Genomic DNA, 24,628 nt, shown 5'->3' on the forward strand with positions numbered 1-24,628 from the left:
TTGAACATTGTGGATTGTCTTTTAGGAATCAATTGCATTCCCTGTTAGGCTCAGCGGTACTTTCGCATAAGGTGATTGGACTGTTTGTTTGTTTTGGGACTTTTTTGCAGTGTTTTTGTTCGTGTGTCAAGCGGGTGAAGCATTGCGCTTGGGAGTGCCGCCGTAGTTCTGGTTCTAAGACGATCAGTCTGGTTCAAGACTATCGGTATTTAGGTACATAAATACCCACCGCTAGTATGCACAGAAGACTAGGGTTGAGTTAGTTTAGCTTCAGTGAATAAGTTAGAGGGAATCAATGACAACGCATTGTACCTTGTTCATATGGAAACGTAAGTTATAAAAAGGGTGCTGTTTTTAGCATTTTATTAGCAGATATTTCTGGGCATTATTGGATTATTTTGTAAACGAAAATGGAGTCGACTGGTACCAGGTCAACTGAGAAAAGACAAGTAAAACTTACACCCAAGGCTTTTGAATATAAATTGGAACGGCTCCAAGAAGAACGCCAAGCAAAGGTAAGAAAAATTAAAGATGCAATAAGAGAAATTAAAGACCTAATGCAAAGTGTTGGAAATGCTGAAAAAATACGGTCTTGTCTTGAAAGTTTGTCGAGTTTGTTCACAGAAGCAAGTCATATTCATGGTGTTGTGGTTCCTATGCTCCCACCTGAGGAACAAGAAAAACAAAATGCTTGGTTTTACAGTGTTGAAGACCATAAAACTGCTTTTGTGGAGGAGACAAATAAATGGCTGCTGGAGGCGCCAGAGGCACCAGCAGAGGGCGTTGTTGCACCATGTTTAGGATCTGCTGTTTTCGACGATGAGGCATGTATAGGTAAACCTGTGGAAAATGTAGATGACGACGTTAGGCCAAGTGATAGTGTGTCTAATGTGTCATTGAGGTCAAAGAGATTCAGTACAGTAGTGAGTAAACCCATGTCTACTACATCATCAGCCAGAATAAGAGCTGAGGCTGAGACGGCTGCTCTTATGGCTCGTCAAAAGCTGCTGAGCAAGAAGCATGCCCTGGAGGAACAGCAGGAAGTGTTGAGGAGAAAGAAGGAGGTGCTGGAGATGGATATGGAGCTGGCAGCGTCTATGGCTAAAATGAGTGTGTTCAAGGTTTCAGAAGGATCTCGTGCGTCTCATGTTTCTGTGGAATTAGATGGGATGAACTCTTATGTGGAAAGAGGGAAAAGCACACAGTTGAGCCATGAAGCTGCAATCTTTGTGCCTGAGTTTAATACTCAACCATTGGTGTCAGAGTTGGTAGATGACGTTTCGTGTCCAAGTTATGCTTCTGTGAGGTCCAAAACATATAACACAAGCCAGTTGCCTACTGCTGCGACCTCGGCCGGTCGGTTAACTTTGCCTACTCTGCCTGCTGCTGTGACTAGAGTTGATCAGCATACTTTGCCAGAAGGTGTTTCTAATCCACCCATTACTCACCTTCAGTATGGAGCTGCACCTGTAACCGTGAGTGATTCCGATCAGCGTTTTCTCACAGTTTTAGAAAGGCAAAATCAAATCACGTCTTTATTGGTTGGACAACAGTCACTTTTTCTCTTGCCTAAGCGAGATCTACAAGTTTTTGATGGAGATCCACTGCAGTATCAAACTTTCATAAGAGGATTTGAACACAACATTGAAGCGAGAACACAAAGTCAGACGGATTGTTTGTATTACCTCGAACAGTATACGAGAGGTCAGCCCAGGGATTTGATCCGGAGTTGTCAACATCTGCCTCCGTCCCATGGTTATAGTAAGGCAAAATCACTACTTCAGGAGCATTTTGGGGATCCATTTAAGGTAGCTTCTGCCTATATGGACAAGGTGCTTTCCTGGCCGATGCTTAAGGCCGAAGATGTCAAGGCTTTACGGGCCTACAGTTTATTGTTGCGGGAATGCTGCAACTCTATGGGAGTTTCTGCAAGTGACCTGAACGTACCTACGAATATGCAAATCATTGTGAAAAAACTGCCTTATAAGCTGAGGGATTATTGGAGAAGTGTGGCCTGCGATATTTATGAGAAGTTTCATCGTAGAGCTACGTTCTCAGATATTGTAGAGTTTGTTGAGAGGCAAGTCAAGATGGCGAGTGACCCTCTTTTTGGAAATATACAAGAGACATTTGCGAGTGGAAGAAATGAAGTAAAAATGGTTCGGTCTCAACCTAGTTCAAAGGTTAGAGGCAGTAGTTTTGCTACTACTGTAGCACCTGCTGAGAATAATATGGAGCCTGGGTTTAAAAGGGAGAAGAACTCGCTAGCGAAGTTTTGTTTGTTTTGTGGGGCTGGGCATTCGTTAGATGCTTGTTTCAGTTTGGATAAAAGAACACAAGATGAGAAAATTTCCTTTTTGAAGGAGAACCGTATGTGTTTTGGATGTCTGTGCGTCGGACACATGAGTAAAGACTGCCGAAAACGTATGACATGTAAAGTATGCAATAATAGGCATCCCACGTTGTTGCATATCCACCCCACAGCAAAACCAACGAGTCCGACTCAGGCCAATGGTGGCTTGAATATGGCCAGAGACGGTGCTGTGGTGTCTGTTCAGTCTAGTGGCTTGACTGGGGCCGGTAAGCAGGATTGTACGCTCTCTATCTTACCTGTTCAAGTGAAATCTAAGAGGGGGCAAGAGACCGTGGTCACGTATGCGTTTTTGGACCCAGGGAGTACCGCCTCGTTTTGTACAGAGCGACTCATGACTCGACTCAATCTTACAGGGAAGAAGTTGGGAATTCTCCTTAGGACTATGGGACAAGAGAAAGTGGTTGACAGTTACAAGTTGTCAGACTTGGAGGTCGCCGGGCTGGACTCGAACAACTTCTGTGGCCTGTCTGAGATTTTTACTCAACAGAACATGCCGGTTCATCGAGGTAACATTCCAAGCTCAAAGGACCTTCAAAGATGGCCGCACCTAAGACACATAAAGATACCAGAGATCAATTCTGATGTGGATCTTCTGATTGGCACTAACGTTCCTCAAGCTCTGGAACCGTGGGAGGTGGTTCGTGCAGAGAATGGGGGCCCTTATGCGATTAAAACCATCCTGGGTTGGACGGTGAATGGCCCGCTTCATGGAGATTGTCATATCAATGAACAATGTTTGCAGCCTGACATTACAGTTAATCGGATCTCAGTGGCGAGGCTTGATGAGCTTTGGGAGAAGCAGCTGAAGGTGGATTTCCCTGAAACTCTGCAGGATGAACAACCTGGTCTGTCAGTGGAGGATAAGCGCTTCAATGAGTTGGTCTCAGAGTCTACTAAGCTCATTGATGGTCATTATAATATTGGTTTGCCGGTGAAGCAAAGACACTTAAAAATGCCAAACAATAAGACAGTGGCAGAACAGCGTGCATTGAGTCTTAAAAGACGTTTGAATAAGGATCCATCTTTTAGCAACGATTACATCGCATTCATGTCCAAGATGTTGGTTAACGGTTATGCAGAGAGAGTTCCAACCGAGCAGTCGACCCGTTGTGATGGAAGGGTATGGTATATACCTCATCATGGGGTGTATCATCCTAAGAAAAAAAAACTGCGGGTAGTCTTTGATTGTGGAGTGACGTTTCAGGGGACATCGTTGAACTCACAGCTTCTTCAGGGACCTGATCTCACAAACTTGTTAGTGGGAGTGCTTACACGATTCCGTAAAGAACCTGTAGTGCTCATAGGAGATATTGAGGCCATGTATCATCAGGTCCGAGTGCCGGCTGAAGACTCTGATCTGTTAAGGTTCTTGTGGTGGCCTGATGGAGATTGCAGTCGGGAGCTGGTGGAGTATAGAATGACGGTACACCTGTTTGGTGCTACTTCCTCTCCTAGTTGTGCCTGTTTCGCCCTGAGGAAGTGTGCTGAAGACAATCAAAGGTTCTTTAGTTCTAATGCAGTTAACACGGTCTTGCATCATTTCTACGTTGATGATTGTTTGGTGTCCATTGGCTCTGAAGAGGAAGCAGTCTTTCTACGTCGAGAGCTTAGTGCCTTGTGTGCGGAAGGTGGGTTTAAGCTCACAAAATGGGTTAGCAACCGACGCACTGTTCTCGCTACTATTCCTCAGGATGAGCGCGCTAAGGAGGTGAAAGATTTGGATTTGAATAGTGATGCTCTGCCCATAGAGTATGTCTTGGGTGTACAGTGGTGTGTTCAATCTGACTCATTCAAGTTTAAAATCACACTCAAAACTCATCCACTCACAAGAAGAGGAATCTTGTCTGTGACGAGTTCGATCTATGACCCTCTTGGTTTCTTGGCACCTGTTGTTTTGTCCGCCAAGAAAATCCTCCAAGACCTCTGTAGGAGAAGTTTGGGATGGGACGAACCTTTGCCCTCTTCAGTGACTAAAGAATGGACGGCTTGACTGGAAGAGCTTCACGAGCTTGAAAGTTGGGAAGTTAGTAGATGTTTAAAGCCTTTGGACTTTGGTTTTCTTGTCTCTGCTCAACTTCATCACTTTGCAGACGCAAGTGAGGAAGGGTTTGGGACTGTGACTTACCTGTTGCTCCATGATGATAGAGGTCGAACCCACAGTGTATTTATAATGGGAAAGGCACGAGTAGCTCCTTTAAAACTTGTCACCATTCCCCGGATGGAGCTGACTGCCGCGGTGATGGCTAGCAGAATGGACAAGTTGTGGAGGAAGGAGCTGCAAATGGACCTTCAAGAGTCGGTTTTTTGGACGGACAGCACTTCTGTTCTGAAATATATAAACAACGTGACGTCCAGATTTAAAATCTTCATATCAAACAGAGTGTCTGAAATATTGAAAATATCCAATGCATCCCAATGGAGGTATGTGAATACGTTAACCAACCCTGCAGATCTAGCCTCCAGAGGTGTTAAAGTTCAGTCATTGCTAAAGACTGGTGCATGGCTCTGTGGTCCTGATTTCCTTCATGAGCCTGAGAGTAGTTGGCCCCAAAATCCTGAGACCTTGGAAAACACTCTGATTGGAGACCCGGAGGTCAAGGCTGTGATGGTGAATGCGGCTCAGGTTGAGCAGGTCAGTCCAGTGGAGAAGCTCATTGATTACTTTTCCTCCTGGCTCCGTCTTAAAAGGGCTGTTGGTTGGCTTCTCAAGGTTAAGACCTTACTTTTGTCTCTGGTACGACATCGAAAGCTGCTGAGAGGAAACCTTTCTGAATTGGACCAAAGTTCTGAGCAGTTGGAAAAAGAGCTACAGGTCCAGATGGAAGGATTTAAGGCTCAAGTGCCAAAGGGTGTTCTGTCTATGGAGGATATGGTTGTAGCGGAGTCAAGTATTATCTGTTTTTGTCAAAAAACAATGTTTCCGGAGGAACTGGCCAATTTGAAGAAAGGAGAGTGCGTAAGGAGGACGAGCCACCTCTACAAGCTCAACCCGATCCTGGATGGTGATCTCATTAGGGTTGGAGGACGGCTTAGTAGAGCAGCTATGCCAGCTGAAGCAAAACATCCAGTTATACTGGCTAAAGATAAACACATCTCCAATCTTATTCTCCGTCATGTACACCAAGTAACAGGCCATGGTGGACGAAACCACATGCTTTCTCATCTGCGTCAGAAATATTGGATTCCTGGTGCTTGTGCCGCCATCAGAAAGGTTTTGGCTAAGCGTGTCATCTGTCGTAGATTGTCTGCTTCACCTGGACATCAGAAAATGGCTGACCTTCCTTACAACAGAATAACTCCTGATGAGCCTCCCTTCAGTCGAGTTGGTTTGGACTGTTTTGGACCATTTGAAGTTAAACGTGGAAGAGCTGTGGTCAAGAGGTATGGACTCATTTTCACGTGCTTAGCGATGCGAGCCATACATCTTGAAGTTCTGTCTTCTTTGGACACAGACTCCTTCATTAATGGTTTCAGAAGGTTTTTGGCGAGACGTGGTCAAGTCTTGGAAATCCATTCGGATAATGGCACTAACTTTGTGGGCGCTGAGCGTGAATTGAGGAATGCCATTGAGAATCTGAATCATAACCTCATCAATGACGTGCTGTTACAAAAGAATGTGAAATGGGTTTTTAATCCCCCAACAGCATCCCACCATGGAGGTGCTTGGGAAAGGCTAATTCGGTCAGTCCGTAAGGTGCTAAACTCTATTTTGAAGACTCAGACACTGGATGAAGAAGGCTTGGTGACAGTGTTCTGTGAGGCTGAAGCTATTGTTAATAGCCGCCCTTTAACCAAGGCATCAACAGATCCTCAAGACTTGGAGGCCTTGACTCCTAACCATCTACTTCTGCTTAAGTCGCAATCGCTGTTGCCACCAGGATTGTTCGAGAAGGAGGATGTTTATGCTCGCCGTCGCTGGAAGCAAGTGCAGTATATGTCGGATTTGTTCTGGAAGCGCTGGGTGAAGGAATACCTTCCTGGACTTCAGGAGCGCCAAAAGTGGAATACTGCCAAAAGAAACTTTGCCCCAGGGGATCTCGTGGTGCTGGTGGACGATATGGCACCTCGCAATGCTTGGATTACAGGAAGAATTGTGGATACTGTTCCGGACAAAAATGGACTGGTGCGAAGTGTACGGATTAAAACTAAGACAACGTATCTGACAAGGCCAATAACCAAAGTCTGCCTTCTGCAGGAAGCAGAGGAGCAGTGAAGATCTTTGGATATAGCGGACATGAACTTTGACATTAACAGGACCTTTAAAGGACTAACATTTCACTTTGCATTTCTAACTGGTGTTTGTCTCCCACAAGAGGGTTGTAGTGGTGGTCAATTATTACTATAAAATAATTGGGGGCCGGAATGTAGGAGCCATACACTGGGTTTGTTTGGGCTTTTATTATGTTTTCTCTTTTCTTTGCACTACTTGTGTACATGCACGCGCTTCATGACGTCATCGGTTACTGTGGGCGTGACCGGGGGTGTGGTGTCTGCATTAATGTGTGTGTGTGTGTGCTCACCTGTGGGCAAGCTTGGGTTTGGATTATGGCTGCAGGGTGAGCATGGGGAGAAACTTTCTGTTGAACGTTACCACTGTTGTTCCCATCGATACTAACATCTATCACTGATGTCTCTGAGGTACCGTTGCACTGCTTACAACATGCATCACTCAAAGTAAGTGATTGGTTTTCTATGTATGTGAAATCGCGTAATAAAGAGATTTAATACGTACAATGGTTCAGCGTGACGCGTCTTCAGTGTAAATCCTCATGTTTCAGCCTGCTGCGGCGTTCGAGTTGTTTTGGTTGGTTTTGTTTTTATTTTAGTAATATACGCCGCAATACGTACGATCACAAACCCCCACCACCCACGTCCCGCCGCGCCACTGTCACCTTTTTTACTCTGAGGAGTTTGCAGGTCTGATTGTGAATTTAGACTTATGTTTACATTTTAATTATTTGAGTTTTCCATGGTTGTGTTGACATTTCTTTCTTGGGATTGTAATCAGAGGAAGGTTAAGTTTAAAATAAAAATGTTTAAATGTAATATATTTTTTCTCCTGGTCCTTATTTTAAATGGGTCATAAAAAAATCAATAATTATCGATATCGACCGATATGAAACACTGATATCGTGATACAGTTTTCAGCCATATCGCCCAGCCCTAAGAAGCATATGACTATACAGGAAGTAAATGCTGAATTGAGTCAATTCTCAATAGGCCAAAATGATAAAGCAAACAAACCATCCAAGCTTTCTGAGAAAATGTTACAGAATTCTAGCATCTCAGGATCAGCCTCACAGAAATGGTGCTTATTCAGGGTTTTACCCTTTTCGATTGCACACCACATTCTGAATATTGGAATGTTTATCTTCTATGTCGAGAAATTGCAGATATTGTTATGGCACCAGTAAAAAGAGAAAGCCTCTCGATTCTTGATTTGAAAGTGAAAGAGTTCTTACAAGAGTTAAAAGATGTATTTGATGTCATCACACCCAAGTGTCATCATCTAATTCATTATGCCAGACTCATTTCATCTTATGGTCCGCTGCGTCCACTTTGGTGTATGCGTTTTGAAAGTAAGCATCAGTACTTTAAAACTGTATCCAGCACCTGTAGAAACTTCATTAACATCGCTGCTTCACAGATTCAAACAGTGTTGTGAGTTTTCATCAGAAAGCATGTTGTGTGATTATGAAAAAGTGACTGAACGAGTGTGAGCACTTACATCTTTACCCAGAGAGCTTCAAAATACACTTAAAAGATACAAAAGTTGTCAAGCCATAGATTTTGCAGGTAAAAAATTAATTTAAAAGTCTAAATTGTATTGTGAATAGCTTGTGAATTTTTATTGTAGATGGAGAATTAAATTGACATATTGTGACATTTTAGTGTAATTGTTTTATAAAATGTTTTGTAGCAATTGGAGAAATGTTTTTTTTTTTAAGTTCTGTTAAAAATATTTTTGAAATCTCCATTGTAAACTGTAAAGATGTATTTACACAAAAGAAATGTTTAACCTGGAACAAAGTATTAATTTAAACACATGTATTTGATGTGTATTGTTTCTGATATTAAATTGATGCCTTTTGGGATCCGTTGTTGAATGTGTTGAATGTTATTCAATAGAAAAATGGCCTTTAATAGTTGAATATTTGAAGGAACACATTTGACACAGTAAAGGTACAAAAGGGCTTGTCACTGGGCTGGTCCTTAAAGGATCAAATTTGTTCCCAAGATTAAGGTACAATATAGTACCAGTAAGTTTTTTAAAAAAAAAAGTAAATTTTGGTTCTCCATGGTACAAATCATGTCCTTAAGGTACAAACTGTAATGGTACAAATTTGTTTCTTAACATTAAGGTACAATTCTGTACCAGTAAAAGGTACCGCTCCAGTGACCAGGGTTTGTACCTTCTTTAGTACAAAATTTTACTTTTTTTCCCGAGAGTGTAGTAATGTAGTATATTACTTATTTACTGAAGAACTTGGGCATACATGTGTGGTTCTGTGATAAGTTTATTTTTGTTGTATAATTTGTTAATGTATACATATATTCCACAAACATAAACATCCATTTAAATAATTAAAGAGTATTCAGTCTACATGTATAAATAATACTGCAATTAATAAAGTTTTATGAACCATATTGAGTTGTTATTCTGTCCATCTCCACAAGAGGGCGCTATCCGCGTGTGAATGATAATTGCACATTAATAATCATCTCTAAATCGCACTTATATTATGATGCATGAGATATTCACAAGCATCTCACATCAACATAATGTAGAAACACTCTAGACTGCATGGACTCACACAGGTAGTATACAAGCTATAGGCTAGGCTATGTGCTAATTGGCTACTTTTCATAACAAAAGAATCAGCAGACGATCTCTCAACATTAAGCAGGAAATACAGGTCCTTCTCAAAAAATTAGCATATTGTGATAAAGTTCATTATTTTCCATAATGTAATGATAAAAATTAAACTTTCATATATTTTAGATCCATTGCACACCAACTGAAATATTTCAGGTCTTTTATTGTTTTAATACTGATGATTTTGGCATACAGTCTCAAAAAATTAGCATATCATGAAAAGGGTCTCTAAACGAGCTATTAACCTAATCATCTGAATCAACTAATTAACTCTAAACACCTGCAAAAGATTCCTGAGGCTTTTAAAAACTCCCAGCCTGTTTCATTACTCAAAACCGCAATCATGGGTAAGACTGCCAACCTGACTGCTGTCCAGAAGGCCATCATTGACACCCTCAAGCAAGAGGGTAAGACAGAAAGAAATTTCTGAACAAATAGGCTGTTCCCAGAGTGCTGTATCAAGGCACCTCAGTGGGAAGTCTGTGGGAAGGAAAAAGTGTGGCAAAAAAACGCTGCACAACGAGAAGAGGTGACCGGACCCTGAGGAAGATTGTGGAGAAGGACCGATTCCAGACCTTGGGGGACCTGCGGAAGCAGTGGACTGAGTCTGGAGTAGAAACATCCAGAGCCACCGTGCACAGGCGTGTGCAGGAAATGGGCTACAGGTGCCGCATTCCCCAGGTCAAGCCACTTTTGAACCAGAAACAGCGGCAGAAGCGCCTGACCTGGGCTACAGAGAAGCAGCACTGGACTGTTGCTCAGTTTTGCATGTCATTCGGAAATCAAGGTGCCAGAGTCTGGAGGAAGACTGGGGAGAAGGAAATGCCAAAATGCCTGAAGTCCAGTGTCAAGTACCCACAGTCAGTGATGGTGTGGGGTGCCATGTCAGCTGCTGGTGTTGGTCCACTGTGTTTTATCAAGGGCAGGGTCAATGCAGCTAGCTATCAGGAGATTTTGGAGCACTTCATGCTTCCATCTGCTGAAAAGCTTTATGGAGATGAAGATTTCATTTTTCAGCACGACCTGGCACCTGCTCACAGTGCCAAAACCACTGGTAAATGGTTTACTGACCATGGTATTACTGTGCTCAATTGGCCTGCCAGCTCTCCTGACCTGAACCCCATAGAGAATCTGTGGGATATTGTGAAGAGAAAGTTGAGAGATGCAAGACCCAACACTCTGGATGAGCTTAAGGCCGCTATCGAAGCATCCTGGGCCTCCATAACACCTCAGCAGTGCCACAGGCTGATTGCCTCCATGCCACGCCGCATTGAAGCAGTCATTTCTGCAAAAGGATTCCCGACCAAGTATTGACTATTGAGTGCATAACTGAACATAATTATTTGAAGGTTGACCTTTTTTTTTTTTTTTATTAAAAATACTTATTTTATTGGTCGGATGAAATATGGTAATTTTTTGAGACAGGAATTTTGGGTTTTCATGAGCTGTATGCCAAAATCATCAGTATTAAAACAATAAAAGACCTGAAATATTTCAGTTGGTGTGCAATGATTCTAAAATATATGAAAGTTGAATTTTTATCATTACATTATGGAAAATAATGAACTTTATCACAATATGCTAATTTTTTGAGAAGGACCTGTACAGCTATAATCACTTACTTTACACACACACACACACACACACACACACAGTAACCCAATAATAACTGTGGCGATGGAGCACCGACGATGGATTATAATAAAGCTGATGAACTTCTCTCTCTCTCTCATGTGCTGCTCGTGCTCGCTCTCAATCTCTGTCAGTTCTCTCTCTCAGCGCTGATGATGTCGCAGCAATAGAGCGCACTGATTGGTCAGAATCTAAACAGACCTGGGGCATGTTCAAGTTCAAAACGGTGCGCAACGTTTTGCAACAGTTTCCGGGCTGAACGTCATGTTTCCTGGAAACGGCGTGCACCGGTGTGTGACGGGGTTTTTTGAAACTTCTCTCTAGGCAAACATTAACTTGAGTATTTTTTGGGAAAATTTTTACTTTTAAGAGTAGATTTAATTGTGGGTACTTTTACTTTAACTCGAGTACATTTCTAATGAAAAAAACTGTACTTTTACTTCGTTACGTTGGGCGACGTTCCTCTCGTTACTTTATTTTAATGCAATATGTTGTTAAAAGCGTAGTTTATTCTAAGCGCGCTCTCTCTTTTTTCTGGGCATGAGCGATGCTCAATTCACAAATGAATCACTCTTTTGAGTCAATTCTGTTCAAAGACTTCATCAAACAAGTTGGGCAGATCTGTCTAAATCGGTTCGCGAATCAGTTTGAATGATCTGTTCAGTTTCCAGCACGCACTGAATCGTCTCGGAGTCGTAACAGGAAGATTTAAGAACATCAAGAGCGTTGTATGAAGTGGCGGTCCACAGTCTACAGTACAGTCTAGAAAGTAAATCTGCAAATGCATCATATTTTTTGCCAGCGATGAAGATCTTTATTAGTTGAACATCTTCGTATGTTACTTCGTAAGCTGTCTGTGAATGAATTATTCCACACGACGATACATTCGATTTCATTCAGGTAATACATTTTACAACCAAACAGATTATTACGCCATATAGCACTACTACAAAGTATGGCATTACCCTTTTTTTGGACATATACATTACTTTATAGTTGTACATTAAATAAGCTATCATCGTTCAGTTTATGAATGTGTGCACACACACAATGTATGTGTATTGCGCAGTGGCGTGCGAACTCGACTTGAAAACGAATACCTTTGCCTGCCTTATTAGACTCAGTTAACCAGTTTAAAGATGCTTTCATAAATATAGCCTACATTTAAATACATTTTGGAGAACAGACAGAAGAAGATCCGTGTATTTGATCGTTGTTTATGTTGGGCATGACATGACTGCGAGCACATGTGAAGAGTTTTAACTCTTTCTAATCTGTGTCAATGGTTCCCATCCCTTTACATATGAATGCAAAACTCCATAGAGTCACTTTATTCCGACATTGTCTAATAATCCAAATATAGTTGTATAAGTTAATATACTATTATACAAACCAAAGGACAGGCAATGGTTTTCGGGCTATAATATACAGATATACAGAAATAATGTTCGTCTCTTCTGTTTTTGTTGCAAAGATAGCTTATCTAATTATGATGATAATAGAAATTTAAATGAAAAAATATCTAAATAATATCATGATATATAGGCTATATATATAGGCCTATGTGATCCAAAGTAACTAGTAACTAACTACTTGAGTAGTTTTTTCATTGGATACTTTTTTACTCTTACTCAAGTAACTTTTGAGATTATTACTTTTACTTTTACTTTGAGTAAATATTTCTATAAGTACTTGTACTTTTACTTGAGTACAGTTTTTGAATACTCTACCCACCTCTGGTCTCCAACTATGCTTCTGCTGGGCTTCAGTTTTCCATTTAAACACTCCGCAATGAAAGCAGACCTTCTAATTGAAAAGTTATTTCATTTTTTATTTTTATTATACCTTTATTTAACCAGGGAAGAAAATCACATTGAGATAGATATCTCATTTACAAGTGAGACCTGGCCAAGGTAGCAGCACACAGTAAACATAACAAACAAAGTAAGATTAAATACATAAAACAATAATCACAACACACATATACACTAACACACACACACACACACACACACACACACATACACACACACACAACAAATACAACTAAATTAAAAGTTAAGAACAGGTGCAGACAGTTTGGAATGTTTGATATAACTTAAACTCATTGATTGAAATAAATACAGTACGTTTCAATGATCTTTGAATCTCATTCCAAGCAGTTGGTACACTATAAATAAAAGCAGTTTTTCCAAACTCTGTCTTCATTAATGGAACATTTAAAAGAATATATCTACTTGAACGCAGATTATACCCTTGACTATTGACAGTTAATAGACTAATCATATACAGAGGAAGCTGACCAACTATGGCCTTGTTCACAAGTATAAGCCAATGCTTGTACCTTCTTACATGAAGTGAAGGCCAACCAACCATTTCATACAGTGCACAATGATGAGTATAATAATTTGTACGAGTTATAAATCTTAGAGCAGAGTGATAAACAGAGTCTAATGATTGTAAAAGAGCCTTAGTGGTATTTCTGTAAAAAACATCTCCATAATCTAAGACAGGTAAGAAGGTAGCTTCCACCAACTTTCTCTTGGCTGACTGTAAAAAACAGGCACTGTTCCGGAAATAAAACCCCAGCTGTAACCTTAACTTAGATAGAAATAGTTTAACATGTAACTTGAATGATAAGTCCTCCTGAATGAACCAGTTCTATAGATTTACCCTGCAGAGTGTAAAGAGGTGATGGAGAAAATTCACACTTATGCTTCCTAGAAAAGACCATGCATTTTGTTTTCTTATCATTCAGAACTAGTTTTAAAGAGAGGAGGTTGCGCTGAACCATTGCAAATGCTTCCTGCAACTTTGAAATGCAACTATCAATGGAAGATGCAAAACAATAAATTATGGTGTCATCTGCATATAAATGAATACCTGCGTCTGATAGGTTATCACCAAGATTGTTAATATATAGTGTAAATAACAGGGGACCCAAAATGGACCCCTGTGGCACACCAGATTCAATACTGAGCCTATCAGAAAGAGACCCCTTAATTTGCACCCTTTGTCACCTATTCTTTAAATAGTTCCTAATCCAACCTAAAGCGGTTTCAGAAAGACTGATACTATGTAGACGTGATAGTAGAATACCATGATTGACAGTATCAAAAGCTTTAGTCAAATCAATAAACACTGCAACACATGATCTTCCACTATCTAGGGCGCAGGTAATGTCATTTAGAACTTTCATAGTGGCAGTTACTGTACTATGATTCTTTCTGAAACCGGACTGAAACCTAGATAGAATGCTATTACTAACCAAGAATCCCTTTAGCTGTTCGCTGACAATAGATTCTAAAATTTGGGCTATAACTGATAGCTTAGAAATCAGTCTATAATTATTTAAATTGGTTGGATCACCACCTTTCAACAGGGGTACAACCAGAGGAGATTTCCAGACATCAGGGACAACATTCTGTTCTAATGATAAATTGAAAGCATAAGCTAGTGGGCCAGCAATGATCTCAGCAGCTACTATGGCTCAACTTCATCAGGCCCTGCAGACTTCTTAATGTCCAGGTTTTTTAAGGCCTTTAAAATTTCACTTTTTAAAGGCCTGTTCACACCGAGGTTTGACGCCTCGTGACTAAACAAAGGGCGCCAATGTAAGTGTGCACACCGACGCGAAAAACGCCACGCGTAAAAGCGTAATTTTTTAAAAAACGCCTCGGGTTCGTTTTTTTAGTTTGACGCGCCGCGTCAAAAACTATCCGACCAATAAGATTGGCGCTTTTGCTCACGTGTCTGGAGTTTCTGAAGTTACAGTAAAACACAACTTGGGGGCGCTCAAACACAAAACGGTCTTGCCGAGCACACATATGTAACGGCGAAAAAGATATACGCCAAGTAGCGTCTACACTGCCGGGAAGAAATAAGACGAGGAAGATGCGAGGCAAGATGCATGTAGAGCTGCTGGTCTCGTTGGTGTCAGAACATAAAGAACTATATGACAAACGCGACAGCGACTACATCTAAATCTTAATAAAAGAGAATGTTATGGAGTGGTATTGCAGAGCAAATGGGCGCCATCTAATGTCAGGGAATGAATTTGCATGTCCACTCGGCTCATCGTCAGCGAAAATCGCTTGGGTGTGAACACAAAAAACGCGTTAAAAAACGCGTTGAAAAACGCTGGCGAATAACGCGCGCCGATATTCGTCCCGGTGTGTACGAGCCTTAAGATTGGAGAAAAGCTAAAAGTAGGGCTATCTTCTCTCAGAAGAGGAGATGGATTTGGTATATCACTCACTGAAATTTCATTAAAAATAGAACCTGAAGAAATAAAATGCTTATTAAAGCTATTTACCATATCCGTCCTGTTAGTAATAAGACTATCTTTTACTAACATTTGATCAGGAAAATCATTAGATAACATGGAGGGAGAAAGTGATTTGATGGTTTTCCAAAATTAAATAGGATTATTTAGATTTTGTGAGGTTTTATTTAGATAATATTCAGATTTCGATCTGCGTATAAAAGCTGTACATTTATTTCTCAATATTCTAAATGATACCCAATCTCTGTATCCGATTTCCTCGCTGTGGCCCAAGCCAAGTTTCTTTCATGAAGGAGTTCAGATAATTCATTTGAGAACCATGGATTATCACAGCCTTTTACTCTGAATATCCTAAAGGTGCATATAGGCAATCTTCAAAAATAAAGTGTGAAAATACTGCCATGCAGTGGTCACATCAGGTATTAAAAACAGTCTATCCCAGTCAGATGCAAACAACTCATGCAGAAACCCTTGAGTATCAAACAATTTAAAGCTCCTTTTTGTAATAATTCTAGGTTTTACTTTGGGAATTTTACAATTCATTATAACAACTACAGTATAGGTGTATTTATGGGGTTTATTTGTTAATATAATATCTATTAGAGTGGACTTGCTTGGGTTCTTATGATTAGTTCGTGTAGGTGATTCAATAAGTTGAGTAAGATTAACAGAATCACAATATGCTTTGAACTGATCTGAGTTTGATGTGAACCAATTCCAATTCAAATCACCCAATAATACAAGATCTTTAGGAAGCTGGTCAATTAAAACAGCTGACAGTGAGGTGAGAGCATCACTGATAGCTGCAGGTGGTCTACAGCAGCCAACTATACATAAATGACAATCTTTTCCATATTCCAGGTCGATAGCCAGAAGCTCAAACTGTTAAGGGAGAGAAACTGATTTAAGAACAGTTGCATGAAAATTTGATTTAATATACATTGCAACCCCACCTCCCTTACTTGTAACACATTATACCCTGCTAATGCGATGTCGTGGTTTAAGATTGATTTTTTAAGCCAGGTCTCAGAGATAACCAAAATATCTACTTTGGTCATCTTGGCCTACATTTTTACTTGGTCTATTTGAGAAATCCAAAGGAGTTAAAACAATTCCAACTGGACCAGGATTTGGATTAATAACGGCCAATAAGAGCAACAACAATATCAGATATCGCTGTCTTAGATTTTTTGATGAAGGGCTACAATGTTCATTTTGAGAGTCCAATAGAGAGTTCGACAAGAAAAGAGGGTTCTTAAAGATGAGTGAGTTCTTTGTCCCTGTATCCATAAACGCAAAATTAGTAACAACCCGAAATATGAAGATAATATCCGTACATTTTGATGGGAGATGCATGTGGAGACGCAATAAATGAATCGCATTGTCTTCCGTCTTCCTTGGTATGTCCCATAATCCGAGCATGGAGATTACCGCACAGAAAAATAGCACCTTCATGATTCCAGCGTTGAAGTGAAAATCGCACAGACAAGCGCCGAGACAAGCTCGCACAGACAGCTCAACGACCCCGACGGAAGAGCAGACAGCAGAGCGATAGTATAGAAGATGTAGGCCTAGTTTACGGGAGAACAACAGCTGGAGAGTTCAGACAATGCGAAAAAACATCACCGACCTTGACTGCAAGTATCCCCACCTCCACGATGATCTGTGAGCTCCAGTTAGTTTAGTATGCGGGGGGTACTTCAAGGAACAGCCGTGACTTTCCGATCGCCGTTGTTAACGTACACGCTTTCCAAAGCAAAAACGTGGTGATGGATGGCGACTCGGGGTAGTGCAACAAGTAAGCACGCTTCACCCAACGCAAAACAGGTTGTAGATAACTAAAAGTCTGTTAAAACAGGTCTGACTTTAATCCAGACTCAATGCAAGATAGAGCCCGATTTTAAAAATGCCTTCTTGAGATAAAACACACAACATTTAAACGTACGGGAGAAGATTGCAGATCAGCAGATCAGACAAGACAAACACAGTGCTGCCATCTTGGATTGGGACCAATGAATGAACCTTCTAATAATATCAGTTATAAGTGATATTATTCAACTTTTACAGCCACATGCAGTGTTGGGGTAGTTACTCAAAAAAAGTAATTAGTTACTAGTTACTTCTGTAAATTGTAATGAGATTACTTTACTAGTTACGTTTGAAAAGTAACTTCACTACTTATTACTTTACTTTCCCGTTTCTTAATTTACCGTGTAGATACATGGACAAATATCATACCCCTATCATCACTTAGCCTGTCTACAAAGTGTTTATTGTATAAATGTATATGTAATACATTATATGTATATATAAATGTGCAAAACCATATGAAAGAACAATATACCTGTCTCCACAAAGAAATATGCCTCACTGTAAAATCCACAAACAACAGGATAAAGGAAGCTATGGTGGGGTCATTTTTCAAACGGGGTCAACACACGTCCCCTTTCGAGGGAACTCCAACTGCGTCGAATGACACTTTGGGGGAACGCCCCTCAGCGTAGCGCCTCTGAAGCATGAATGAAACTGAGCCGATCTCCGATTGGTGCAACGTCATGACGTAATGTGTGACGACACATAGGCGGAACTATAAAGGGACGCCGGCAAAACAAAATGTCAGCTTTCTGTTCTTCAGCAAGCGCTATCTGTGACTGTTTGTCTTATTTATTGTTGTCTGTCAACTGAGTGAGTGAAATGGCGAGTGTGAGCTTCAGGAAGTGTGTGCATCCTTGCCCTTGCTACATCACGGGCGGGGACACACACCGACTGTGCACACATTGTTTGGAAATGCAGCACGCGCAGGCAGCTCTCGAGGGGGCTGCTTGCGAGGATTGTGAGAAAATGACAATCCGTGTACTGCGTTCCCGGCTGGCTATCTTCGACGAAGATGGTCAGCCTCGCGAGCCCCGTGGTGCGGGACCCGCGTCCGCTGAGGCGGCACGGCGACGCTCTTCATGGGGCTCGCAAATGGATCTGTCCGGGGATCCCGAGGCTGCTGAGGCACCTTCTCGGGATTCATCGGGCAGTTCTGATGTCCTCGAGGCTCGTGCAGAAGCCCGCCCCGCGGCTTCTTCTGCTCGAGTCGAGGATCCGATGCAGAGGTAGACGTGCTCAGCATCGAGGGCGGGGATTTCGGGGACGACTCGCCGCCCTGTGTCCCCGCGTATGAGGAGTTGGTGGAGGTTGTTTCCCGTGCAGTGGCCCATTTAAATATCAGCTGGCCACAAGATAAGCAGCACAGGGAACAACCTCATCACCGGGGCTTGCCGTTTTTTCCCGATTTGCACAACAAGTTGTGTAAATCGTGGAAGAAACCTCATTCCTCTCGTGTTTCCAATCACCCTGTCTTGAATTATAGTAACATCATGGGGGCACGAGAGAACGGTTATAGGATGATGCCGCGGGTTGAACAGCCTTTAGCGAATTATTTATCCCCTGAATCGGCATCATCCCTTAAAGCCCCGGTGCTGCCCACTAAGCCGTGTAGAGACACATCATCGCTAGTGGGTAGGGCTTATATGGCTGCGGGTCGGGCTGGTGCGAGTCTTCACACCATGGCTATGCTCCAAGCGTACCAGGCCGACCTTCTTAAAGACATCGATGAGGGCGAGGGCCCAACTCCGGAAGACATTGCGGAGTTGAGGAAGGTCGCTGATTTGTCTGGTGGTCTCGGAGAGACATTTATGGTTAAACCTTACGGGCATCAAGGAGAAAGACAGGGCTTTCCTCCTTGATGCCCCGATTTCGCCTTCTGGCCTGTTCGGCGACGCCATTAATACCGTCGTCGACAGGTTTCAGGAGGCGGAAAGACAAACAGCGGCCTTCAAGCAATATCTCCCTCGCCGCTCGGTGTCCAAGAAGTCTGCCCCCAGTGGGCAGCCGCAGCCACAGACATCCACCAGCTCCTCCGCCTATAGACAGGCTCAAAAACAGAGCGTTGCGTCTAGAGCCCCCCCTCAAGGAGCCTGGGGGCATAGACAGCGCTCTCAGGCGAAGCCTCAGCAGAAGCAGGGCGACCTGAGGGCCGTCCTGCAGGCTAAAAAGGCTTCGTCAAAGAGGTCCTAGCTGGTCTAGGATCTCTGCGGGCGGCCCCACCCGTGGTGGAACGAACGAGGTCGTCTCCTTCACGGAGCCCGCAGGAAATCGATGTTGCTCTCCCGCCGTTAAACACGCTTCGGGACACATCGGTATCCAGCGAACACAGGCTGCACTGTCCGCCCCACAGGCTTGCGGTCAGGCAGCATTCGCGTCCGCCCATCAAGAATCGTTGTCGGTTCAGCCCTGCCGGGGAATCCGCTTCAGGGGGCCGAGAACGAATCCCGATTAATACCCGAAACCAGGCTCGAGAGCCTGGTTCCTTTGGTAAAATATTTCGAGGCATGGAAAAATCTGACGAATATTTCTCCTTGGGCCCTGCGCACCATTCAAAATGGGTACAGGCTGCAGTTCAGTTCCCGCCCACCCAGATTCAATGGGGTGGTCTGGACTGTAGTCGACCCAGTGCAGGGTCGGATATTGGAACAGGAAGTAAACTCCCTGCTGGCAAAAGAGGCTATAGATCGTATTCCTCCACCGGACAGGGAGTCCGGGTTTTACAGCCGCTACTTCATAGTTCCCAAGAAGGATGGGGGGTTGCGTCCAATAATAGATCTCAGGCACCTGAACCGTTCTCTGAGGAGATTCAGGTTCAAGATGCTCACTATTCCCATTGTCGTGAGTCAAATTCAGTCCGAGGATTGGTTTGTCACGATAGATCTAGAGGGCGCATACTTCCACATATCCATCCTTCTATCTCACAGGAAGTTCCTGAGGTTCGCTTTCGGGGGCGAAGCGTACCAATATCGGGTTCTTCCGTTCGGCCTAGCTCTCTCCCCTCGCACATTTACCAAATGTATGGATGCAGCTCTGGCACCGCTGAGGCTTCAGGGAATCAGGGTGCTCAATTATATCGACGACTGGCTGATTTTAGCACAGTCACAGGAGCTGGCGGTTCGGCATCGAGATGTCGTCCTCGCCCACATCCAGAGCCTGGGGTTGAGACTCAACACGAAAAAGAGCGTGTTGACACCAGCCCAGAGAACCACGTTCCTGGGAGTGGTGTGGGACTCGGTCACGATGCGGGCACAATTGTCTCCCGCGCGGATCGAGTCCATCCTGACCACAGTGTCCGGGATAAGTCTAGGCCAAGCCATCACTGTAAAGCACTTCCAGAGAGTGTTGGGGCTCATGGCAGCAGCGTCCAGTATCATTCCATTCGGCCTGCTGCACATGAGGGCCCTTCAGTGGTGGTTAAAAACCAAGGGGAAACCCGTTCCGCATGATCAGGGTTACGCACAGATGCCTTCGTTCCCTATCTTTGTGGAAGAAAGCTTGGTTTCTGTCCCAAGGGCCAGTGTTGGGAGCGTCATGTCGCCGGCGAACCGTTTCGACAGACGCCTCCCTCACGGGCTAGGGCACGGTCATGGACGGCCGCTTTATGACAGGTCTATGGCAGGACCATCATGCCTCCTGGCACATAAACTGCCTGGAGATGTTGGCGGTGTCCCGAGCTCTGAGGAGCTTCGTGCCGGACCTCAAAGGTCATCATGTCCTTGTGAGGTCAGACAACATGTCGGTAGTGGCCTATATAAACCATCAGGGGGGTCTGAGGTCTCGCCCTCTATGCAGACTGGCGCATCAGATCCTCCTGTGGTCCCAGGGGAAATTGTTGTCTCTAAGAGCAACATACATCCCGGGGAATCAAAATCAGGGAGCAGACATGCTGTCGAGACGGGCTGAGGCCCGGGGAATGGAGACTCCACCCCGAGGTGGTGGAGTCAATATCTCAGAGGTTCGGCCCAGTGGAAGAGAGACGACCCACTGTCCACTGTGGTTTTCCCTCTCCCATCCAGCCCCGCTGGGGTTGGATGCCATGGTGCAGACGTGGCCGAGGCTACGTCTGTACGCATTTCCCCCGATCGCTCTGCTCCCGGGAGTTCTAGAGAGAGTCCGTCGCGACGGGATCAGTCTACTGTTGGAAGCCCCGTTGTGGCTGGCCCGAGTATGGTTCTCCGACATAATTTTGCTCCTGGACGGCCCTCCTTGGGAGATTCCCCTCAGGAGGGACCTGCTGAAACAGGCAGAGGGCTCAATATTTCACCCTCGGCCCGAGTTATGGAAACTGTGGGTCTGGCCCCCGAGGGGGCACAGTACCTAGAGGCCGGCCTATCAGCTGGAGTAGTGGAGACCATACTCAGCTCTAGAGCTCCATCCACGAGAACTGCGTCCCTTGGCCACGCCTTCCCCTGCCTGGGAGCGCTTGCCTCATCACAGAGGCTGACATTTTGTTTTGCCGGCATCCCTTTATAGTTCCGCCTATGTGTCGTCACACATTACGTCATGACGTTGCACCAATCGGAGATCGGCTCAGTTTCATTCATGCTTCAGAGGCGCTACGCTGAGGGGCGTTCCCCCAAAGTGTCATTCGATGCAGTTCTCGTTCCCTTCTCAGGGAACAAGGGTTACAGTCGTAACCCGAGGACGTTTTAAAACACAGGCTTTGGGAAACATGACAATACAACTCTTCTCCTGAGAACAAAACCAGCTTTTTATTTGACTCATGGCAAAAAAAAAAAAAAAGTGGTCAATGAAAAATATAAAAATAAAGGTCACTTTATCACAATTTAGCCATTAAAGCCTGAACACACCGTGGAGCAGCCAACTGCTATAAACAAAAACAGAACAACACATTTTGCAAATCAAACAATACAAACGGAAAACTACTGTTTGGACAGAGTAAACAGATGAAATCACAGAAAAAAAAAAAAAAGAAAAAAAAAAAGTTAACAGACTGCTGGTGGCAATATTAAAAAAGGTGGGGCTAATGTACATAATTACTGACACGTCAAACTTTTAGTGACGACTCTGAGACTAGCCGCTCTTCACCTAAGCCACCAGCATTAACAGAGCTACAAACAGCATTGTCTAGGGCGCATTTGCCCCGCAGTCCACAGAGACGAACCGCTCACAAGCGGATTGACGCACCAGTAGTGGATCGCTAGACCCACAAAATATCCAGTGACTCACAGCTTCGTTCACCATAGGCAAACCACAAATGCACAGGTGTTCCATCGGATCACACACCTCAGCTGTAGTAAAAGACAGCCTGCACCCAAAAGCAAGGTCGCACCGATCCCAGCCATAACCTGGCTCCCGCAGAGCTGCGCACGCACCCACACAGAAGCGATCGTGACAATGACGCATATCCAGGTGGCCTGAACTCCACCTTAAATAGGCCAGGTACGGCTGCCAATAGGCTGTCACACACATCACTCACGTGACAACCACAAATAGGGCGGGGTCAAACCCACCCTGCCACACTTAGAACACATCAATGTTATCTGGCAACGAATTCAGTCAGCAAAAAAGGAGAGGAAGGAGCTCCATGTGACATTCCTGGATTTGGCTAATGCATATGGTTCGGTGCCACATGAGCTTCTTTGGGCAGCATTTGATTTTTTCAGAGTACCAATGTCAATAACAAATTTAGTGAAAGCCTATTTTGGAGATTTGCATTTTAGTTTCTCAACTCAAAAATTCAGCACTGCATGGCAATGCTTAGAGGTTGGAATAATGGCAGGATGCACCAGTTCTCCACTGGCTTTTACCATGGCAATGGAAGTAATCATTAGGGCATCAAGATGGGTAGTAGGAGGAGAGCGCTTGGCTTCTGGGATGCGACTACCACCAATCAGAGCATACATGGATGACATGACAACCATGACTACAACAGTAGCCTGCACTAATCGGTTATTGGGGAAGTTAACAGATAATATTGAATGGGCACGAATGCAATTTAAACCCTCTAAATCAAGGAGCATCTCAATAGTTAAAGGAAAGGTAGTAGATAAAACATTCTTCATTAATGGTGAGGCAATACCAACAGTTTCTGAGAAGCCAGTGAAGAGTCTTGGGAGATGGTACTATGGGGATCTAAAGGACACAGTTCGAGTGGGAGAAGTTAGACGACAAGCAGTGGAAGGGTTGAAGAGCATAAACAGCTGTGCTCTACCTGGCAAACTAAAACTCTGGTGCTTTCAGTTTGGTCTACTGCCGAGGTTGCTGTGGCCACTGACTGTGTACGAGGTTTCTTTGACAACAGTGGAAAAGCTGGAAGCGTTGATAAGTTCATACATCAGGAAATGGTTGGGAGTTCCACGCTGCCTCAGCAGAGTGGGACTTTATAGTAAAGGAATATTGCAGCTGCCAGTCTCTGCTTTAACCGAGGAGTTTAAGTGTGCCAAGGTCAGACTGGAAATGACATTAGTAGAGTCACGTGACAAATGTGTAAGGGAGGCAGCCCCTGTGTTAAAAACTGGTAGAAATTGGTCAGCAAAGAAAGCTGTAGGAGAGGCAAAGGCTGACCTTCAAATTGGGGATATCGTGGGACAGGTACAGCATGAAAGAGGGGGTTTTGCGGTCAGTTTAGCTCCTCCTAAATGGCACAAGGTGGGCCCAGCTCAAAGGAGGAAGCTAGTAGTCAACGAGGTGCGAAAGCAGGAGGAGAGGATGAGGTGTTTAAAGGCCATTTCCCAAGCCAAGCAGGGAGAGTGAATGAGATGGGAGAGTGTGGAACAACGCAAGATGGGCTGGCAAGACCTTTGGTCAATGGAAGAGAGTAGGAATCAGTTTCCTTATTAGGTCAACATATGATGTTCTCCCATCACCGCAGAACCTAAACCTCTGGGTAGGAGAGGATCCCTCTTGTCCTTTGTGTTCATCACCTGCCACATTAATGAATACTGTAGAAATGTTGGCTAGTAGAAGCTGACTTTGCCGGTTGATAACAGACCCACTACAGAGCGTCCGGTGAGAGACTTATATCAGGTATTCGGGAATAACCCATTTATTGTCACCACAACTCAGTATACTGAATAACTTCGACTTTGCATGTGTGTGTGGTTTTCTATAAATACAGATATAAAAAAATAGATAAGTACAAATAACAATAACCAATAATAGTAGTCACAATAAACATAGTAACAGTAATCTCCACAATGAATATTACATTACTATGATTAATACAGTACAATAGGAACAAATGTGCCATTATATGGAAAAATGCACTGCTAGAAATTATTAATACTGAGCGGTTGAAATGTGACACCTTTGCGCGCTGAGGATAGAAATGGAGCCGCTCTGTCTAGCACATTAGTGCGCATGCGCCCAAAGCGTGCTTTAACTCTAGAAGTGAGCGATATATATATTAAATAAACCATATAATGACTAAAAGGTACATAGATTATGTCTTCTAAATATAACAACGAAATACCTGAGGAAACTAGTATGCAAATATACACACAAACATCTTTACGAGCTAGTTCGCATCGTCACTCGCATACATTAACTTTTCCACAAGCCGGGCTATTCAAACGTTTATAAACTAAATAGAAAACAATGTATAAACAGGCTTCTACTCACT

The 24,628-nt window shown here is 43.4% G+C and overlaps 1 protein-coding gene across 1 annotated transcript; it reads left to right on the top strand.

The window, feature by feature from the left end:
- The first annotated feature begins 3,356 nt into the window (after nt 1-3,356).
- Nucleotides 3,357-4,373, top strand: LOC130070035 (uncharacterized). The gene is made up of 2 exons (XM_056234304.1): nt 3,357-4,216; nt 4,304-4,373. The coding sequence occupies exons 1-2, from the start codon at nt 3,423-3,425 to the stop codon at nt 4,362-4,364; spliced, it is 855 nt and encodes a 284-aa protein (XP_056090279.1). The 5' UTR covers nt 3,357-3,422; the 3' UTR covers nt 4,365-4,373.
- The last annotated feature ends 20,255 nt before the right edge of the window (nt 4,374-24,628 follow it).

Source organism: Rhinichthys klamathensis, unplaced genomic scaffold (assembly GCF_029890125.1).
Source record: "Rhinichthys klamathensis goyatoka isolate OS25496 unplaced genomic scaffold, OSU_Roscu_1.1 h1tg000018l_1, whole genome shotgun sequence".
NCBI classification, from domain to species: Eukaryota; Metazoa; Chordata; class Actinopteri; order Cypriniformes; family Leuciscidae; genus Rhinichthys; species Rhinichthys klamathensis.

Coding starts and splice junctions, on each gene's coding strand:
- LOC130070035 (XM_056234304.1), top strand. CDS start 3,423: ATGTCCAAGATGTTGGTTAACGGTTATGCAGAGAGAGTTCCAACCGAG. Junction 4,217..4,303: donor CTCACAAGAAGAGGAATCTT/GTCTGTGACGAG, acceptor AGACCTCTGTAG/GAGAAGTTTGGGATGGGACG.